Source organism: Cyanistes caeruleus, chromosome 11 (assembly GCF_971803275.1).
Source record: "Cyanistes caeruleus chromosome 11, bCyaCae1.hap1.1, whole genome shotgun sequence".
In the NCBI taxonomy this organism is placed as follows: domain Eukaryota; kingdom Metazoa; phylum Chordata; class Aves; order Passeriformes; family Paridae; genus Cyanistes; species Cyanistes caeruleus.
The window spans coordinates 333,790-350,145 of NC_141711.1; the positions used below are offsets into that span (position 1 = coordinate 333,790).

The window sequence follows — 16,356 nt, forward strand, 5'->3', positions numbered from 1 at the left end:
TTTGAGTGGACAGTGTTGTTGGTCTTTTATGCTGTGAGAGGCTCTGGGAACATGGTCTGCAGCCTGCACAACTGTCCAACCCCTCAGTGCTGTGTTGCCTGTATGTGGTTTAGGTCAGCCTGGCTGCTCTGCTGATGAGGGATCACCCCTTCAGTTTGTCCTGCCTGTGTGGGAAAAGCATTCACTGAAATGACAGTCTCCGTTCTGTGACATGTTTTTGCAAAGTTGTGCGTTATCAGTTTATTGATGATATCAAGAAGCAGTGTTTGTCTTACCGTTTCTCCCCTTTCACAGATCAATTTAGTTGAAGTGTTCTTGGAGTTTGATGGAGTTTTTTTGTTTGCTTTTTGAAAGACTAGCTTTCTGATTAGCTAATTTTAGCTTGCTCAGATCACTGGTTCAGAGGGTCCCCTGAAAAACAGCCCTTAATAACAAAGGGGTCTATGAAGGCTGGATATACTTTAAGAAGTTGTTTCCTCTTGCAAGAAGCATTGAAGGAGTCTTCCTGGAGCTGTATCTGAAGCTTTTGCTTCTTGCCAACTGTTAAAACAACAGGGATAGTAATGAAGTAGTTGTAAAAAGTGTGCACTCTCCTAGCCTGGGTAACTTTGCAGTTAGTCAAGCCATTGAGAGTCCTCAGAAAAAGAACTCATAATAGGTTCAGGTTTATTTGTGTACTGCCTCTCTCTTAATTGTGAGTGAACTTGCAATCTTTGTTTCAGGAGAATTTTAGGGAAAATAGTTTTTTGATTTTGCACTCAAATCCAGCAATAGGAGTTTATAAAGCAAGGTCTGGTTTATTGATTTAAAACTGTAGTCCCTTTTCTTTGTATATGAGCAGGGAGACTGAACAGGCCTAAGCATATTAGATAAATAATATGGGAATATGAGGAAAGGCCTGGACTGAGCTGTCTTTTCTCCCAACTATGCAGCTTATCTGATGAAATGTTTGCTCACATTGGTGGTTTCCGAAGTGGAGTGTGTATAGGACAGTCCACTGGAGTGCAGGAAGGAAATACTTTTTGGTTTGTTTTATCTTTCTTTTCCTTTATAGTTTCTGTGTATGTTTTAAAATAAGCATATTGTATTAGTTGAGTAGTACATATATATAGTTTATAAATAAGCATACATGTATTGGGAGCCCATGCTTTAAAGTTTTGTACTGATTCAGTGTGCAAAGTTTGGAAACCACTGGGATCACTTGGCAGAAGTGACAGGGAAAATGAGGACTGTTAATCTGGTAGCATTCTGCTACAGCATCTTGTGTATGATGTCTCTTGTATGAGAACAAATTTAGGAGTCTGTTTTTGGCAGATAAGGGCCTGTGATTAGGTGAAGCAGCCACTTGGACCCTGCAGCTGCCATTTCTTTGGAGCAGCATGTGGTACAGGGGAGTGGCTGGGAACGGGGGTCCCTGGCCTCATCAGGCAGTCACCCCAGTGGGGAACCATCCTCGGTGCTGCTGGCTGTGGCCTGAGGGAGAGGGGCTGTGCGGGCTTTCTCCTCTCTGTGTTGGAGAGAGGAGGACCAGAATCTGAAAGAGGAAAACAAAATGAGGGAGGAAAGGCCACCTTTGGGGGCTAAACCATCAGAGACCTCCATGACCTGTTGACCCTTGGTGGAGTTTAGTGAATTTCCAGCTGCATTTTAATATTTGCACCATCTTGTGACAGACAATAACAATGTATACTGTAGGTGTAAAGTTGCATGGCCAAGGACATATGCTATGGAGAATGAGACCTAAAATGAGGAGATGAGAGTGTCAGTCTCTTGTACAGAAAACACATTGCACGTATCTGTTTTCTGTTGCTACCTTTTGTCTTTTAGCAGGTAGACTAGTAGGAGAGGGAAGAAAGATGTACAGGAGAGTTGGATTCTTTCTTTTTCTGGCAAATTTTGGCAGGTCTGGGTGGTGTACCCCATTTTCTCTTGTAAAAGCATGTAGCAGCACTACCTCACAGTGTGGCACAAGGATTGGAAGAGTTATTCAGTAGTTTAGTGCCACCTTGCAAAAATGGGGATCTCCATCCCCTCACACCTCCAAGAGCCAGGAAGATTAAGACTGCTGCAATATTGCTTTGCAGTCTGCATAACGTTGGGAGCTGTAAAAATCACTTGAACTACCCTTGACTTAATTTGCACAGGAAACACAAAGTAAAAATTGGAAAATACAAATGTTGGTTTCTTTTCATGGAGAGCGACAGAATGTTGTCTGATATTCCATGAAAAGCACAGTGTGTGTTTATGTATTAACATAATATCGGTTATGCTGTTATTTCAGTCTGAGATGTACTGTCTTGGTTATGGCATGTGTCTGTACATACTAGGTTTAAAGTATGTTGATGCCACTCAAAGTTACAAATTAATGGGAGACAACTTGCAGGTTAAATGCAGATGATTGTACAGCTTTAAATAATATACATCAGCTTTTACTGAATTTTCAGTTTAAAAATGTGTTTGTAAATTAGCTCCAAGTGAATTTTTAATCACTGATATGATTATTAGCAGAGCTTCTTGGTTTGTGATTTGGTGAAATCAGTAAAGCATAATGCAGTCATTTAGTAAATCACCCTTGTAACAGATGTCAGTGTTGTTTCTTTTGGAGAAGCCAGCTTAGCATTCAGACTGCCACACTGCTGGAATTTATGACTATAAATTAATGAGTTGTTAAATTGCAAAAACTAACTCTTCATTCAATAATTTTTATTGGAAAATTAGTTACAACTAGTTAGTTACACTTCAAATGAGAATCAGTAAGGAGACAGGAAAAATCTGAAACCATTAAAGCAAACTTAAAGTTTGATGTAAATTCAAACTTTAAACACTGTCTTTAAGTTATGAGGTATCTGAAGTTGTTTCACACAGTCTTACTTTAACAATACATTATCCTATTTTATTTTACCTCACTGAGATGAGACTAGATTACATAATGAAGCTGAAGAAAAAGAAGTAATTTATTTAAAGTGTCTGGCAGATAATGCTCAGTCATCAAAGTCCTCTGGAACCCTGCATTCTACCAAGCCTGTATGGATTGTCTCTGCATCTAACTTCCACTTAATTTTTTTGTTGTTTCGTGCTCACTTTCTCAACACTTTGCCTATTTGTCTCCTTCAGCTTTTTGTGATGTTATCTTTTAAATAAATTCTTGACCTTTTCCTTGTAATAAAACCATACCAATTTCATATCCTTGGATTCAGTGTTAGCTGCTGACAGTGAAGCTACACTGACTCACCTTCCCTCAGCAGGAAGTATTTACTTCAAAATTATTTAAGAATTTCATAAATCCATCTATAATTAGAAGAATGTCGCTGAGCTACAGCATTGATCCATCTGTTGTGAACATATGGACTATACAAGTTACAAGGAACACAGAAACACATGAAGAATGGAAAAGTTGTGATTTAATAATGGTAAGAACTACATAACATAGGATTTGTAGTCAAGCAATATAACTGTTTTCTGATTCCTGTCTTCTGTCATTGTTTGCTTTGCTGGTACCTCCCCCTGTTGTAAGACAGCTTGTTCCTGTTGGTGTTGGATGTGTGCCAGTGGTTCTGGGGCTCCTCTGCTCTGTCAGGTGACAGGTGTTGAACTGCACTGGGATGTGCCCATGCCTTGATGTCACCTGTGTTGCTGTGTTGGCACTGCTGTTGTGGCAGGAATTCCTGCTCTGCCTTCCTGCTCTGCCTTCCTGCTCTGCCTTCCTGCTCTGCCTTCCTGCTCTGCCTTCCTGCTCTGCCTTCCTGCTCTGCCTTCCTGCTCTGCCTTCCTGCTCTGCCTTCCTGCTCTGCCTTCCTGCTCTGCCTTCCTGCCTGCCTTTCTTTCTCCCAGTATTCAGATTTATGACACTTAGGAAGAGTAATGAACATTTTCTTTGCTTCACATGCTCTGTACCTGCTCACTAGAACATTAAGTGGGAGATGATGAGCTCAGTCAGGGAGCTTCAGGTGCTGCACACCCTTGTGTGCCATGCACCCTTACTGCTTGTAAGATTTGACTGTGACTGCAGAAGGTTTTGCTGTGAGTAGATGTAGGAACTCAGCAGCCTTGGATTGCTGAGAAATTAACCTTCAGTTATATTTTATCAGAGACTTATTTTATCAGAGCATTATTCTGTATGCTTTTGTGGGCTGTTGTGAAATTGTCAGTGCTTCTTATTGGAATTACAGGAGCATTACCTGTTGCAGAATTGTTTTGTCAGGCATGGATGAGCAGGAGCCCACGTGCTTTGGTCTAGCTTACTACTGAACCTATTAAACACATCCAGACTGTTTCCATATCTTCCATGTTTTGTGGAGTCAAGCCCTGAGCTTCATCCTTCTGTGCAAGGCTGATTGGAGTTTCTGTTTGATGCTACTTAGATAAATGCTGTATAGAACTTGGCTGAAGCTTGTGATTTATTTGCTCGTTGAGTTGGTCCTACTCAATGCTGTTACATTTTATTTTTAACAGTAGGTGCTGTGTCTGAACAGTTTGAAAAAGGAAAAAAAACCCTTATCAGCCTGGCCATGTTTAAGAGAGTGATGGATTGGCAATTAAGGAAAAAAAAAAAAAAAGTAAGAGACACTTATGGAAGTAAAGGCTGCTAGAAGCTGATGAGAATTCTTTCTCCTGGCCAATAAATGGCCATTTCTGAAAATTGAAAGCCTGCGGAGCTTCCCCCGGTTCCCGGGCAGGGATGGAGCCTGTGGAACTTCCCCCGGTTCCCAGGCAGGGATGGAGCCTGTGGAACTTCCCCCGGTTCCCACGCAGGGATGGAGCCTGTGGAACTTCCCCCAGGCCCGGCCTGGGGCTGGGCTCTGCTGCAGCCTCCCGGGAAACCTCCGGGTCCTGTTCCAGTGGGGTGGCTGAAGCTTTTCTGAGGGTGGCCCCGGCCTGGGTGCTGCTGAGCTGAAATCTGGGACCATGAATACCTGTTACAATTTGAGCCAGATTTTAACACTTCCCCTACCCAGATGAAACCTGCAGATTTAATCTTTTTTCTAGAGAGAAGAAAGCGAGAGTGATCAACATGTAAAGAGACAACATAAACTATTAAAGCCAGTGAAAGAAGAAATTAAGCTTCAGATAGGGAGAGGAGATGCTTTTATAAGCTGAAATACTCTTTTGTTAAAGCTATGAAGATGAACAATAATGTTTTGAAAAAACTCCTTTAATTCAGAAAAAAAGTATTTTAGGGAGAATGAAGTATTTCAAAGTGTAGATTTAAGCAAAAGTAATTCATTGATAAAGCTGAGCAGATAGTAAAGTAGTTGTGATCTCATGAAATGCTGGAACAAAGAAAGAAAAGTGAGAGTTGTTGAAGACCTGTGGCCCTCCAGAGAAAAAAAGAAAAAACTTCTGTTCCTAGAGATGACCACACAGACAGTTGAAGAAAACTTTTCCTTTGAGTAACTCATTTTTAAAATAACACTATTTGAGTTCATGGTCCGTGAACACACTTAAGAGTGGTGTGAAATAGAAAGAGAGCCTGATGGCAAAGTTTTCCAGGCAGCTGGCATCAGGGGAATGAAAATCCATAAAAAAATTGTTTTCTTTTAGAAAACTTTCCATAGAATGACAAAAGAAAACTCATTTTCTTTATAAAGACCGATGAAAAGACTATAGCAAAGTTGAGACTGCTTTAACCACCAAGTTTTGTCTCTATGTTGTCAGTTAGACAAGAGAATAGTTGGGTAGTGGGGAAAAAGAGTTTCTGGAGGTTTTATTCTGGTTTCTTATCCTTGTAGTTTTGTTAATCAACTTTCTTTATTCCTTTTAAACTTTAAGCCTGTTTTTCTCTTTTCCTAATCCATATCTCACAGCAAAAAATGAGTAAGTTTTCTAATGATTTTTTAACTAGCGCTTTAAAACCACGACAAAGAGGTAAATTGCTAAAGTGCAAAAGGAAATTTTGTAGTTAAATTTCTTGGTATATTAAGAAACTCAGCCTCCCACCATGGGGCAGCTGTGGAAAGGCAGGGCTCAGATGCAGGGGGAGCTGGGTTCTCCAGCCTGCTCCTCAGAGTCCCCTTTCTGCCTGCGTCACATGCAGAGTGCTGTGTGCAAGGAAAGGTTGCTAAACAAATATTAGTTTTTCTTGCCTTTGTTCTGTCTTGGACTGTTTTAACATCTGAAAGCTCCTATCCCATCACCATTTTTTCACCGTTTTTTTTCCTGGTGTCTTTGTTCCAGCTATATGAACCAGATGGAAGTCATCTTTCCCCATGTGCTGTGCACCATTTTGTCATTTATGTTGTATTTTTAAAAACAGCTGTAGCCAATGTGTGTTTTTCACTCCTGAACCGGAGTTTCTGGCATGTCTTCTTAGGTCTTACTCTTTCTTTTTCAGGAGCTTCATCTTTCCCCAGCCTCCTTATTTCACATGGCACGGTCAGTTTCCAGCTGTCTACTGATTAGATACACCTACACTTTCCTTTTCATGTCTATAACCCCATTACACACACATGCGCCCCCATTAGCTTAGGAGGGTGATCTCCTCAAAGTGTTGTATTGTTGACTGAAGTGGGGGTTGGGTTGGCTAGGTGTTGGTATTTTTTTTCCCTGCCCATGTTTTATATGTGGATGCTGCAAAGTTTTGGAGACAGGAGTCTTTATTTCTTGTCTGTTCTGCAAAGCCCCTGAGCCAAGGTTGCAGCCTGGGTGCTGGGGCTAGGCTGGAGTGTTACTGCATTGTCACTGGGGTTCACAGAGGCAACAGAGCTGCCTGCTCAGGCTGTTAAGAGTATTTAGAGGTTCTCTTAGCATACAACAAAAGCATAATACAATCTCTTCTTTAAGCACTGGTTTATGTGAAGAGCGAGGTTAAGCCTGGAGCAGCTGTCAGTTTAGCAAGGGCTGCAATAGTCCCTTTCAGTTAAAGGTGGAAAACTCTGGTGCTGTTGTAACTGCCTGTACGTGGATTGATACTGTGTTAACTCACTCATGTTTGTATGGTTCTGCAGAATGAGTTTTGGATGAGCCTGATTCTGGGGTGATGAGGTTCTCCATTCTCAGTGAGAATGAAGGACATTGAGTACTTTGTGGCATAAGGGAGAGTAAGTTCTTAATAATCCTCTGCACACAAAACGTTTTTAGTTCACAGTATTGTTCCAGTCTCTGTTTTCTCAATTTGTTGTTGAAATAGAAGGGCAAAATGTTATCCCAAAGCAACAGATCAGATTTTTTCTGAATATCTCATTTACATATATTTGCATGCGTAATAATCCTGCCACATGTTAGGTTTTGTATAGAAGCTGAGAAATGAGATTGTCATAGGATTGAAAGTGTAATAGTTGGAATCTTACTAAGATACTTCAGTTGGACTTTTATTTCAAGCAGTCTAAATATTTTTGCATAAATTTTTCTTGTAGAGGCAACCCACTAAGCTGAGAAAATCAGGACTGTGGTTGTTTGAAAATGATTGAGTCTGCACAAATCTCATTTTGGTCTTATGTACTTACAGAGCTTTTTGTGGGGTAATTAATTTTGTGTAACAAGCAGAACAATATTGATGTTTGAGAGATAGGAAGTTACTGGTACTTCGGTGAGCAGTTGCGTCCAGATGAGCTTGTATCCATGCCTCTGACCCACACGCAGGAGCAGGCATCTGGCCTTGTGGAACTTCATTTATTGGGATTCTTACTGCTGAGGTCCCTGTATCGTTTGCTGTCACCAGGGCATGACACCAGTGTTGGTGTTGGAGCATGGCTGTAGTGAGGTCAGGTCATTCAGTTCAGGTTCTGGAGGGAATTGGCTTGGAATGTTTGGTGGAAGTCCTTGGCTGACACCTTCTGGCATCACTGAGAAGACAGACCAACTTGGATTAATTTAGTATGAAGTTGTTTGGTGGATTTGCAGCTTTTTGCCTCCATAGGCCCAGACATTTTCAGGTTGCCATTTGCTTGTCTTAGGGCTACAGGAATGATGAGAGAAAGGATTTACTGTTCTGCAGTGGGATTCTCATAGAACAGCTTTTCAAGGCTCCACTCACATCAGTCCTACTGTATCCTGACACAGCTTCACATGTCCTCATCCACTTGTCAGTTTTGACAATGTTTCCATAAACATTTCAAATATTTTTGGATTCTGGTTATCAATCCATATTAAAATCTATATTCTGTTAATGTCCACATTTTAGAAAATGACTACATATACTTTTGGCATGAGTTACAGTCTTCAGCTTGCAGCTGCATCAATATTTTCCAGATGATGTTGATCCCATGTGTATCAAAAAACTACCAGCAATAAGCTTGCTTTTCTTAATTACTTGCAGTGACTCCTTCCAAGTACTCACACTGGTCTGCATACTGCATGATAACATAAACAAGACAGTAAGGTGCTATCCTTTCAGTATACCTAGCATAGTTGTGAAAGAATGAACAGTTTCTCTCCAACTGTAAATAGTCTTAGTGGTAACTTGTTTGCCAGAAACTTTATGCAAATTGCTCTGTCCTAAACACCATGCAATACACCTGGGACAACCACCTGTGAAAGGGCAAAATATAACGTTTTTATAACATTAAAACCATGTGGAAAGTCTGCTGTGCCTATGAACAGTATATCTTGGACCTCTGAAAGATGAAACCCATTTCCCCCAAGCAATCTTAGCGCCATACTCTAGTGTTGGCTCTCCCGTTCAATTCATATTGGTGGTGAGCATTTGCTAATTTTTTTTTTTGTAACTGATTGAAGTAAAATATTTTGTAGTTTTGGCTTTAAGGGACTAGAAATACTAAAAATTATTCCACGTTCAGCATATGCAACTGAATCATGTTCAACCAGCACTAACTTGCACAGTTCCTATGAAGGGATAATTTAATTTTAGTATAACTGAAATCTGAAGGGTCTCATCATTATTAGTCCAGATCTAATTTTTTACAGAAGGAAAAGCATTACTGGTGTTAAAATGTTCTACACACACTTCTTATTTTATAATCCCTTCCCCTCACTCAGGTTACACTCACCCTTCCAGCATTCCCCAGGTCCTACAGTTAGTGATGTTGCTCTGGGCAGGGTGGAGGTGTTAACACCTCAAGCTGTAAACAACTGGAGTCCTTCTCTGGGAGGTTACTTGGCTGCTCACTTGTAAGGCTAAAAATGTAACCTTCTGTAGGCAGTGCTGTTAAAACTCAGTGCTACATGTTCTGCGGACTTGATGGAGCAAGCTCTGGAGATAGGTGCATGCTGCAGCAGGTAACAGAGCCACTGCAGATGTGTCACCAATGTTTTTGACCTGGTCCCCATCTTCCACCGTAGAATACCATCCAAGATGATCCCCAAATCCCTCTTAGGACTGGTGTAAATTTCAATAAAATTGTGATTTTGAGCCATTGGGAAAGAGGCCGAAACATTTTTATCCCTATTGTCTTTACATGCGGGGATGCCACCAAAGTCAATGCTTTGTTTGCCTGTTCACTGTACCAACACTGTCTATGATAGTTACTGTGCTAATATCAAATTCCATGGCAACTCAAAAACATTTTAAGTAATTTCTAATTGTAGATTTGACTGTGATATATATCTTAGTTGTCATCCTTTTTGCAAAGTTGTCATGAGTGCTTTCTGAAACAGTTATTTAGTTGGAAATTAATGTTAAAATAATAAAACTTTTCCTTTGCGGTAGCCCATTTAGGAAGAGGGTGGCAGAGAGGAAAGGCATTGAGTGGACCATGACAGTCTGCTAGGGTGCTAGGATTAGGCAGGGTTGTGGCACCTGTGTTTATCTGCCTTGTGCAGTTTGCCAGTGGAAGGCCTGAATAAAAGAGCTAATCTAATCTCCTAGTTCCAAATGGTGTGCAGCAAGGAAGGATATTTTACTGGGGCATGTTCAAATATTTTACAACTGTGGGAATGCTGTGACTTTTCTCATGAGAAGTGGAAATCTGCAGTATTCGAGCAGCAAACTGGTGCTGGCCAGGAACAGAAGTATGGTCCCTGAAAAAACTGAAGTAATTTTTACTCTAAGCAGTGTTATGTCCATGTCCCACTTTTTGCCAGCACTGAATCTGGGCTGAACAGGTGAGTCTTACCCAAAGTAAGACTGCCTAAACTAAAGCAGATGTGGAGGCCTGGGTTAGCCATGTTCAGGAGCGAGAGGGGCTTGGTTGCTGCACCTGTCAGCAGCCGAAGTGCTGCAGTAGGGTATGTAAGCTTCTCTCAATCAACTTCATTTATGAACTTGATGAGAATTTTCTTAGAAGGACATGGCATCTTTTAAATATATGAGGTTTTGGTGATCCTTAAATGTGAAGGGCTTTGATACACCCCAAACCCGGAAGAGTTCATGGTCAGGTTACATGAGGCTTAGAGCAACCTGGTCTAGTGGAAGGTGTCCGTGCCCAGAGCAGCGGGATGGAGTGAGATGTTCTGTGCAGTGCCCTCGCAGTCAGTGACAGGAGCAGGTGCTGGGGTGTTCTGGCGGAGGTGGAGGTGTGGCACCAGCGCGGTTCTCGGCGGCGGTTTCTGCCTGGGACTGAGTGGGGCAGTTCGGGACCCAGGGGAAGTGAACTTAGGGGGAACTCGCACCCTGCTGGATACAGAGACCTGCGTCTCACTGTCATCAATCCACAACACTGAGGTGTCTCCAAGTGCTTCATGTTGAAATATATATAAAATAAGCTGGAAAGGTTGATCCTGAGAATGTGTAGGTTTCAAGACATGAAATTTTAATCTTCCAAATGCTCTGCAGTAAGAAAATATCTCTCCTGTTGGTTATCTCAAAAGGCCCCTCTGTAAAGGGTTATCAGGAAGATGCCTTCCTGTTCATTTACATGTGTCAAGCATTGATGTAACATTCATACAAACGTATTTCTTCTAGCTTTATGTGGTGCTAAAAACTGTGTATTTGATTTACAAGTAAAAAGCTGTAGAAGATCTCCATGAGAGGGATATTAAAACAAGTAAGTCTATTCTTACTGAGCATTTTTATAAAGAAAATGTTACGAGGTACAGAAGATTCATAAGAACACAAAACACAATTAGAATTAAAGGATATCAACCAGAGGCACTAGTTTGTTATGTCAAGTTAATTTTAAATTTGAAAATAAAATTTGGTGCCTTTTACTGAAATCTTTATTTTCTCCATCATGTTCCTGAATAAAACCAGAAGAATTCACCAATTAAGCTATTACACAGGAATGAATTGCTTTAGGAAGGTAAAAAAAAAAAAATAAAATTGACAATAGCCCAGCAACAGGAGACTAAGGCAAAGAGCTTCATGTGTTCAGAGCAGAAGCCATTAATTAACTTTGAAGATCATAAACATTAGTTTGGAAATGCTGAATGTGAGGCCTTGGCTCCAGGGACAAAAGAGAATGTTGCTATCATCAATTTTACTAATCTGGCAGTCCCATCTCAGTCTGATGTGGATTATATCCCAGCCAAGCTGGCTCCATTCCTTATCTGTATCTCTCTGACCCAGACTCTGAGCCACAGGAACCTGGTGGGGAAGGGAGAGCTGAGTGTCTCTGGAGGAAATGAGGTACCCTGTGTCCCAGGTGCAGGACAGTGGAGGTACCAGGTAGTCCTCAGGATCTTGGGCACCAAGGCCAGCAGGTGCAAGGCTGATTGCCCAGAGCCATTGGTATCTGCTGTCAGGCAGCATGGAAGCAGGGAGGTTGGGATGCAGCAGATAAGGTGGCATGGTCAACTGGCTGTCCTGGCTGCCCAGGCTCCAGCCTTTTACTCCAGTGCTGTGGTGGACTCCCGTGCTGCATCATGACTGACTGCATGTGTGCACACTCTCACACTCTCACACACTCCTACACTCACACTCTCATTCTCATCTTACACACACTTGCCCTGTTGCTTTCTGCAGCAGTAGGCATGTGAGCTTTCCTAGCACACAGGCTGTTCAAGGTGGTGGTATGGATTTTCTGCAGCAGGAATTGAACGGTGTGCATGAGGCTTCTGAATATAGCCAAACTGCAGAACAAGAAGTGCTGACCCAGTTCAGGGAGGAGGAGGATGCAGCTGCTAGATGCAGAATTGAGCATCTGGTGTCTCCTCTGCCAGTACAAGGAGGTGCTTCTAGTGTCTCAGTCCCTTTACTTTTCTGTGTGGTCAGCTCTCTGTGGTAATCACAAAACTGAGTCCTGGTAACAGGAAATAATGTACTGACTATATATTTCAAAAAAGGAGAACATTTTGAAAAGGAGTCCAAGTTCTGGCAGGGAATACTTCCCTTCTACAGAACTTATATGCATTCAATACCCCTGAGTTACCCCTGATGGGGCAGAATGCTACTGAATCCTGCTCTCATTTCACAGCTGGGATTTTGGTGCTGAAGAATGCATCTATTGATGCATCACTTTTGAATGACTGTTATAAAATAAGCACCTCTGTTTAATCTTCTTGTAACTTTCCTTTCAAAGTCTATTTAAAGAACCACACTGACCCTTCTCATAACCTTCCATGGCCCAACTGCAAATGTCTCCTCTATCTCTGGTGTCCAGATCACCTGATTACTTTAAAAATAGTCTAGAAACATTTTCCTTTACAAGGCAAATATTCTCGCCTAAGGCACCTTTTTTTTTTTCTACAAGGTTATGCAATCATGCACGGCAGTAACTTGTACTTGCCTAGTACCTGCCATTGGGAGGGATTTTGTATGGAGTCAATGCACAACTGACTTCTAACAGCCAAGTATACATCATAACCCTACATACTGTGCTTTCTGGGGCCTCAGATTTGTCATAGCTGGAGCATGGAATGGGATCCCTTTTAGCCACTGTGCCAGTACTTGCTACCCAGTGAAGCTAAGGCCTGAGGAGAGTGCTAGTGAGCAGCACAGTCCTGGACAATCCAGCACTGTTACTGGGTCAAGACTCATCAGGGACATGCTCTGGCATGGGAGCTGTTCCCTATCCAGTAACTTTGCTGATAGTTATTGAGAAACTATTTCCCTATGTAGGTAAGGCCATGTGCCAGAGTGTTCAATGCCATGGCCATTTCAGTATAGAGCAAAAAGGAAGCCCTTCCTATTGCATGCAGGAGCCAATTACAAAATGAGTTGGAAATAAAATCCTATGAAATCCAAAACCAAAATGCTGAAACAGAACTACTTAAGAAACAGATTTGTTTCCAGGTATTTTGAGCTCCTCATCGTGTTTGGAGTTTTCAGTTTATCTTGTCTGTGTATGAACATCCTGGCAGATCCCTGAGCCCATGCGTTGAGAGCCAGCCCCTCTGCACAGCACAGGCTGACACTGTGTGTGTCTATCCTGCCTGCTGGACTCATGCAGCCCCTCGGAGCATTGCTGCCAAGTGAGGTTAGAGTCCTGCCGTCCCCTGTTCTGCAAGATTGTACTGTGTCTCTCTCTCTCCAGTGCTGTGAGTGGAGAAGGAACACTTTCAGGATCTGAAAGTCGCTCTTGTGGCATTTGAAGCACTGCAAGTGCACCTGTTTTACCACACATTTTTATTGCACATTAATGGCAGGGAGAGATAAATACTTTCTTGAATTATTTTCTAGCGATTGCAGCGGGATCTTCTGTGCTGATTCCCGGGGCAGAGTTGGCACTCCCGTGCCACAGTGTGCGAAGGTAGCGGGAGCTGCGCGGGGCCCGAGTCCGGGGGGCTCGGCGGGAGCGCCGGGACGGGGCCGCCCTCGGGGACGGGGGCGCCGGGGGAGGCGAAGCGCTCGCCAGAGCCCCGCAGGGCCGGGCCGGCCGGTGCCGGGCAGTGCCGGAGCGGTGCCGGGGCGGTGCCGGGGCGGTGCCGGAGCGGTGCCGGAGCGGTGTCGGGGCGGTGCCGGGGCGGTGCCGGGGCGGTGTCGGGGCGGTGTCGGGGCGGTGCCGGGGCGGTGTCGGGCAGTGCCGGGCAGTGCCGGAGCGGTGCCGGGGCGGTGTCGGGCAGTGCCGGAGCGGTGCCGGAGCGGTGCCGGGGCGGTGCCGGAGCGGTGCCGGGCAGTGCCGGGGCGGTGCCGGGGCGGTGTCGGGCAGTGCCGGGCAGTGCCGGGGCGGTGCCGGAGCGGTGCCGGAGCGGTGCCGGAGCGGTGCCGGAGCGGTGCCGGGGCGGTGCCGGGCAGTGCCGGGGCGGTGCCGGAGCGGTGTCGGGCAGTGCCGGGGCGGTGCCGGGGCGGTGCCGGGGCGGTGCCGGAGCGGTGTCGGGGCGGTGCCGGGGCGGTGCCGGAGCGGTGCCGGGGCGGTGCCGGGGCGGTGCCGGAGCGGTGCCGGGGCGGTGCCGGGGCGGTGCCGGGGCGGTGCCGGAGCGGTGCCGGGGCGGTGCCGGGCAGTGCCGGAGCGGTGCCGGGGCGGTGCCGGAGCGGTGCCGGGGCGGTGCCGGGCAGTGCCGGGCAGTGCCGGAGCGGTGCCGGAGCGGTGTCGGGGCGGTGCCGGGCAGTGCCGGAGCGGTGCCGGGGCGGTGTCGGGGCGGTGCCGGGGCAGTGCCGGAGCGGTGTCGGGGCGGTGTCGGGGCGGTGCCGGGGCGGTGCCGGGGCGGTGTCGGGGCGGTGCCGGGGCGGTGCCGGGGCGGTGCCGGAGCGGTGCCGGGGCGGTGCCGGGGCGGTGCCGGCCAGAGCCGGAGCGGTGCCTGTGCCCGCCCCCCGCAGCGGCAGGCTGGAGCGCCGCGCCCCGCCCTGCCTTGCTTTGCCTTGCCCTACCCTGACCTACCGTGTCCTTTCCTGTACGGCCCGGCCCGGCTCAGCGCCGGGCTCCTCGGGGCAGCGCTGGGCCAGGACGCGGTGCCGGCCCCGACGCCCGAGGATGCGCGGCCCCCGCTGAGCGCCGCCGGCTGCCGCCCCTCGGCCGGCGCGCCCCGCGCTGCCCGGGCCCGCGGCGGACCATGGTGCAGCGCTTCAGCCTGCGCAGGCAGCTCTCGAAGGTGGGTACGAGCCGCGGGTCCCGACAGAGCCGCGCCCGGGCCGGGAGCCTTTGTTCGCGCCGGCACGGACACAAAGGCTCGGGCGGGGGTCCGCCCGGGGCCGCCGATACCGCAGCCGTGCCGCTTGTGGCGATCAGCGCAGCCCGGGAGGGGCCGGCGGGACTAACGGGTGTGCCCGAGAGGTGCCCGGGACAGCGCTCACGCGTCTGCTTTGTCCTGGGCAGAAGGTCCTTAACGGGGTGACACACCTGCACGGACGGGTGTGTGCCCTGCCCTGTGCATGCTCAACAGCCCTCAGTGGCAACACGGCCTTCAGAACAAAGGAGTTGCCGTATACAGGTTTTGCTGTTTAATAATTGAAAATGTTCAAATTTGTTTCAGAAAACTGCCTTAAGAGAAGCAGTAGTTAATCGCTGTAGTCTTGCGGTTTGTCACTGAATCAATACAACGTGTGTAGTTGGAAAAACATTTGGAAAAATCCATCCTTGAGTAAAAGAAAGCGAGTCTGTGTAGGACACTGCGGGTACGAACGGTTCTAGGGCTGCCAGCACAGCCCCCTTGTATATCGTTTGTACACCATTCCCAGTGAGCAGACTTGACTCTGGATGTAGGAGTTACAGTATTGGACTCTTAAAAGGCAAGCTGAATTTTCAGTTTACATTTAAGCTCTTCTCCGTCCCTCCCACCCCCGTGTGTGTATTTGTAAATGTTTTAAAATGCAGTCATCGGAATTCTAAAATGCTGTCATCAGCATTTAAAATAGGTCAGAATTCACATCCTGCAAACTGTCTTGGGAAAAGCTACAGCTTTGCAATAATGTGGTATCTTTTTAATTCATTTATAATTATTTTTTTTAGTATCTCCTCATCTTAAAGAAACTGATGTGGCCATTTCAGGGAAAAGTGAAACTTGCATATTTTAAGGGTTTGCCTTGTTATGTGTCAAGCTGTGTCTTCCAGCAGTATAAGTCTCCACAGACACTCTGGAGTTTAATCTTCCCCTCAAAACAGACTTGATCTAGTAAGGAACTTTGTATCTAAGCTTTATTTATGTAGGGCAGCCAGAATAGTTTAAAATGAACTCATTCAGATAACTTCATTTGAATCCTTGTTTTTCTAGGTGGGCAGGGTGATTTGGAAAAATGTGTGTACAGATTTTTTACTATAGAAGAACTGTTTTCAATTTGTTTTTCTGGTTCTCTCCATTTTTGTTTTGTCTGACACAATTGTGTCTTGCACTGAGTTAGCTCTGATTGTGTCAAACCTACTTTAAACAGTTGTCTGGCCCCGATGTATTCTTAACTTCTTTGTTTTAATTGTTAAAGTTGCATGACTCTTATAGTATGGTTAACTGAAGGAGAAAATGAGAGCTTGGTCTCTGTTTACCAAGATAAAAAGTATAGTTGTATGAACAGTTGGAAGAGATTATGTTTATCTCAGTTTGGATGTAGGATGAAGATTGGATTTCCCTGTCTCCTCGCCACACTTTAGATGGGACTGAGAAGTTCCTGTGTGTTGGAGTCCTTGGCAGAAGAGAGGCAAATGGTGATACAAA

General features: G+C 45.4%; 1 protein-coding gene across 22 annotated transcripts in view; it reads left to right on the forward strand.

Annotated features, from left to right (window-relative positions):
• The window catches only part of TMCC1 (transmembrane and coiled-coil domain family 1), a 76,421-nt gene that overhangs the window by 18,014 nt on the left and 42,051 nt on the right, over window positions 1-16,356 (forward strand). The window contains exon 1 of one of the 22 annotated variants that reach the window (XM_086846145.1): window positions 14,690-14,802. The exons of the other annotated variants lie outside the window; for them this stretch is intronic. Within the exon in view, the coding sequence (XP_086702271.1) occupies window positions 14,764-14,802 (39 nt within the window). The 5' untranslated portion in view covers window positions 14,690-14,763. Of the gene's footprint in view, window positions 1-14,689; window positions 14,803-16,356 lie in introns of those variants that run through there. 22 annotated transcript variants of the gene reach the window in all.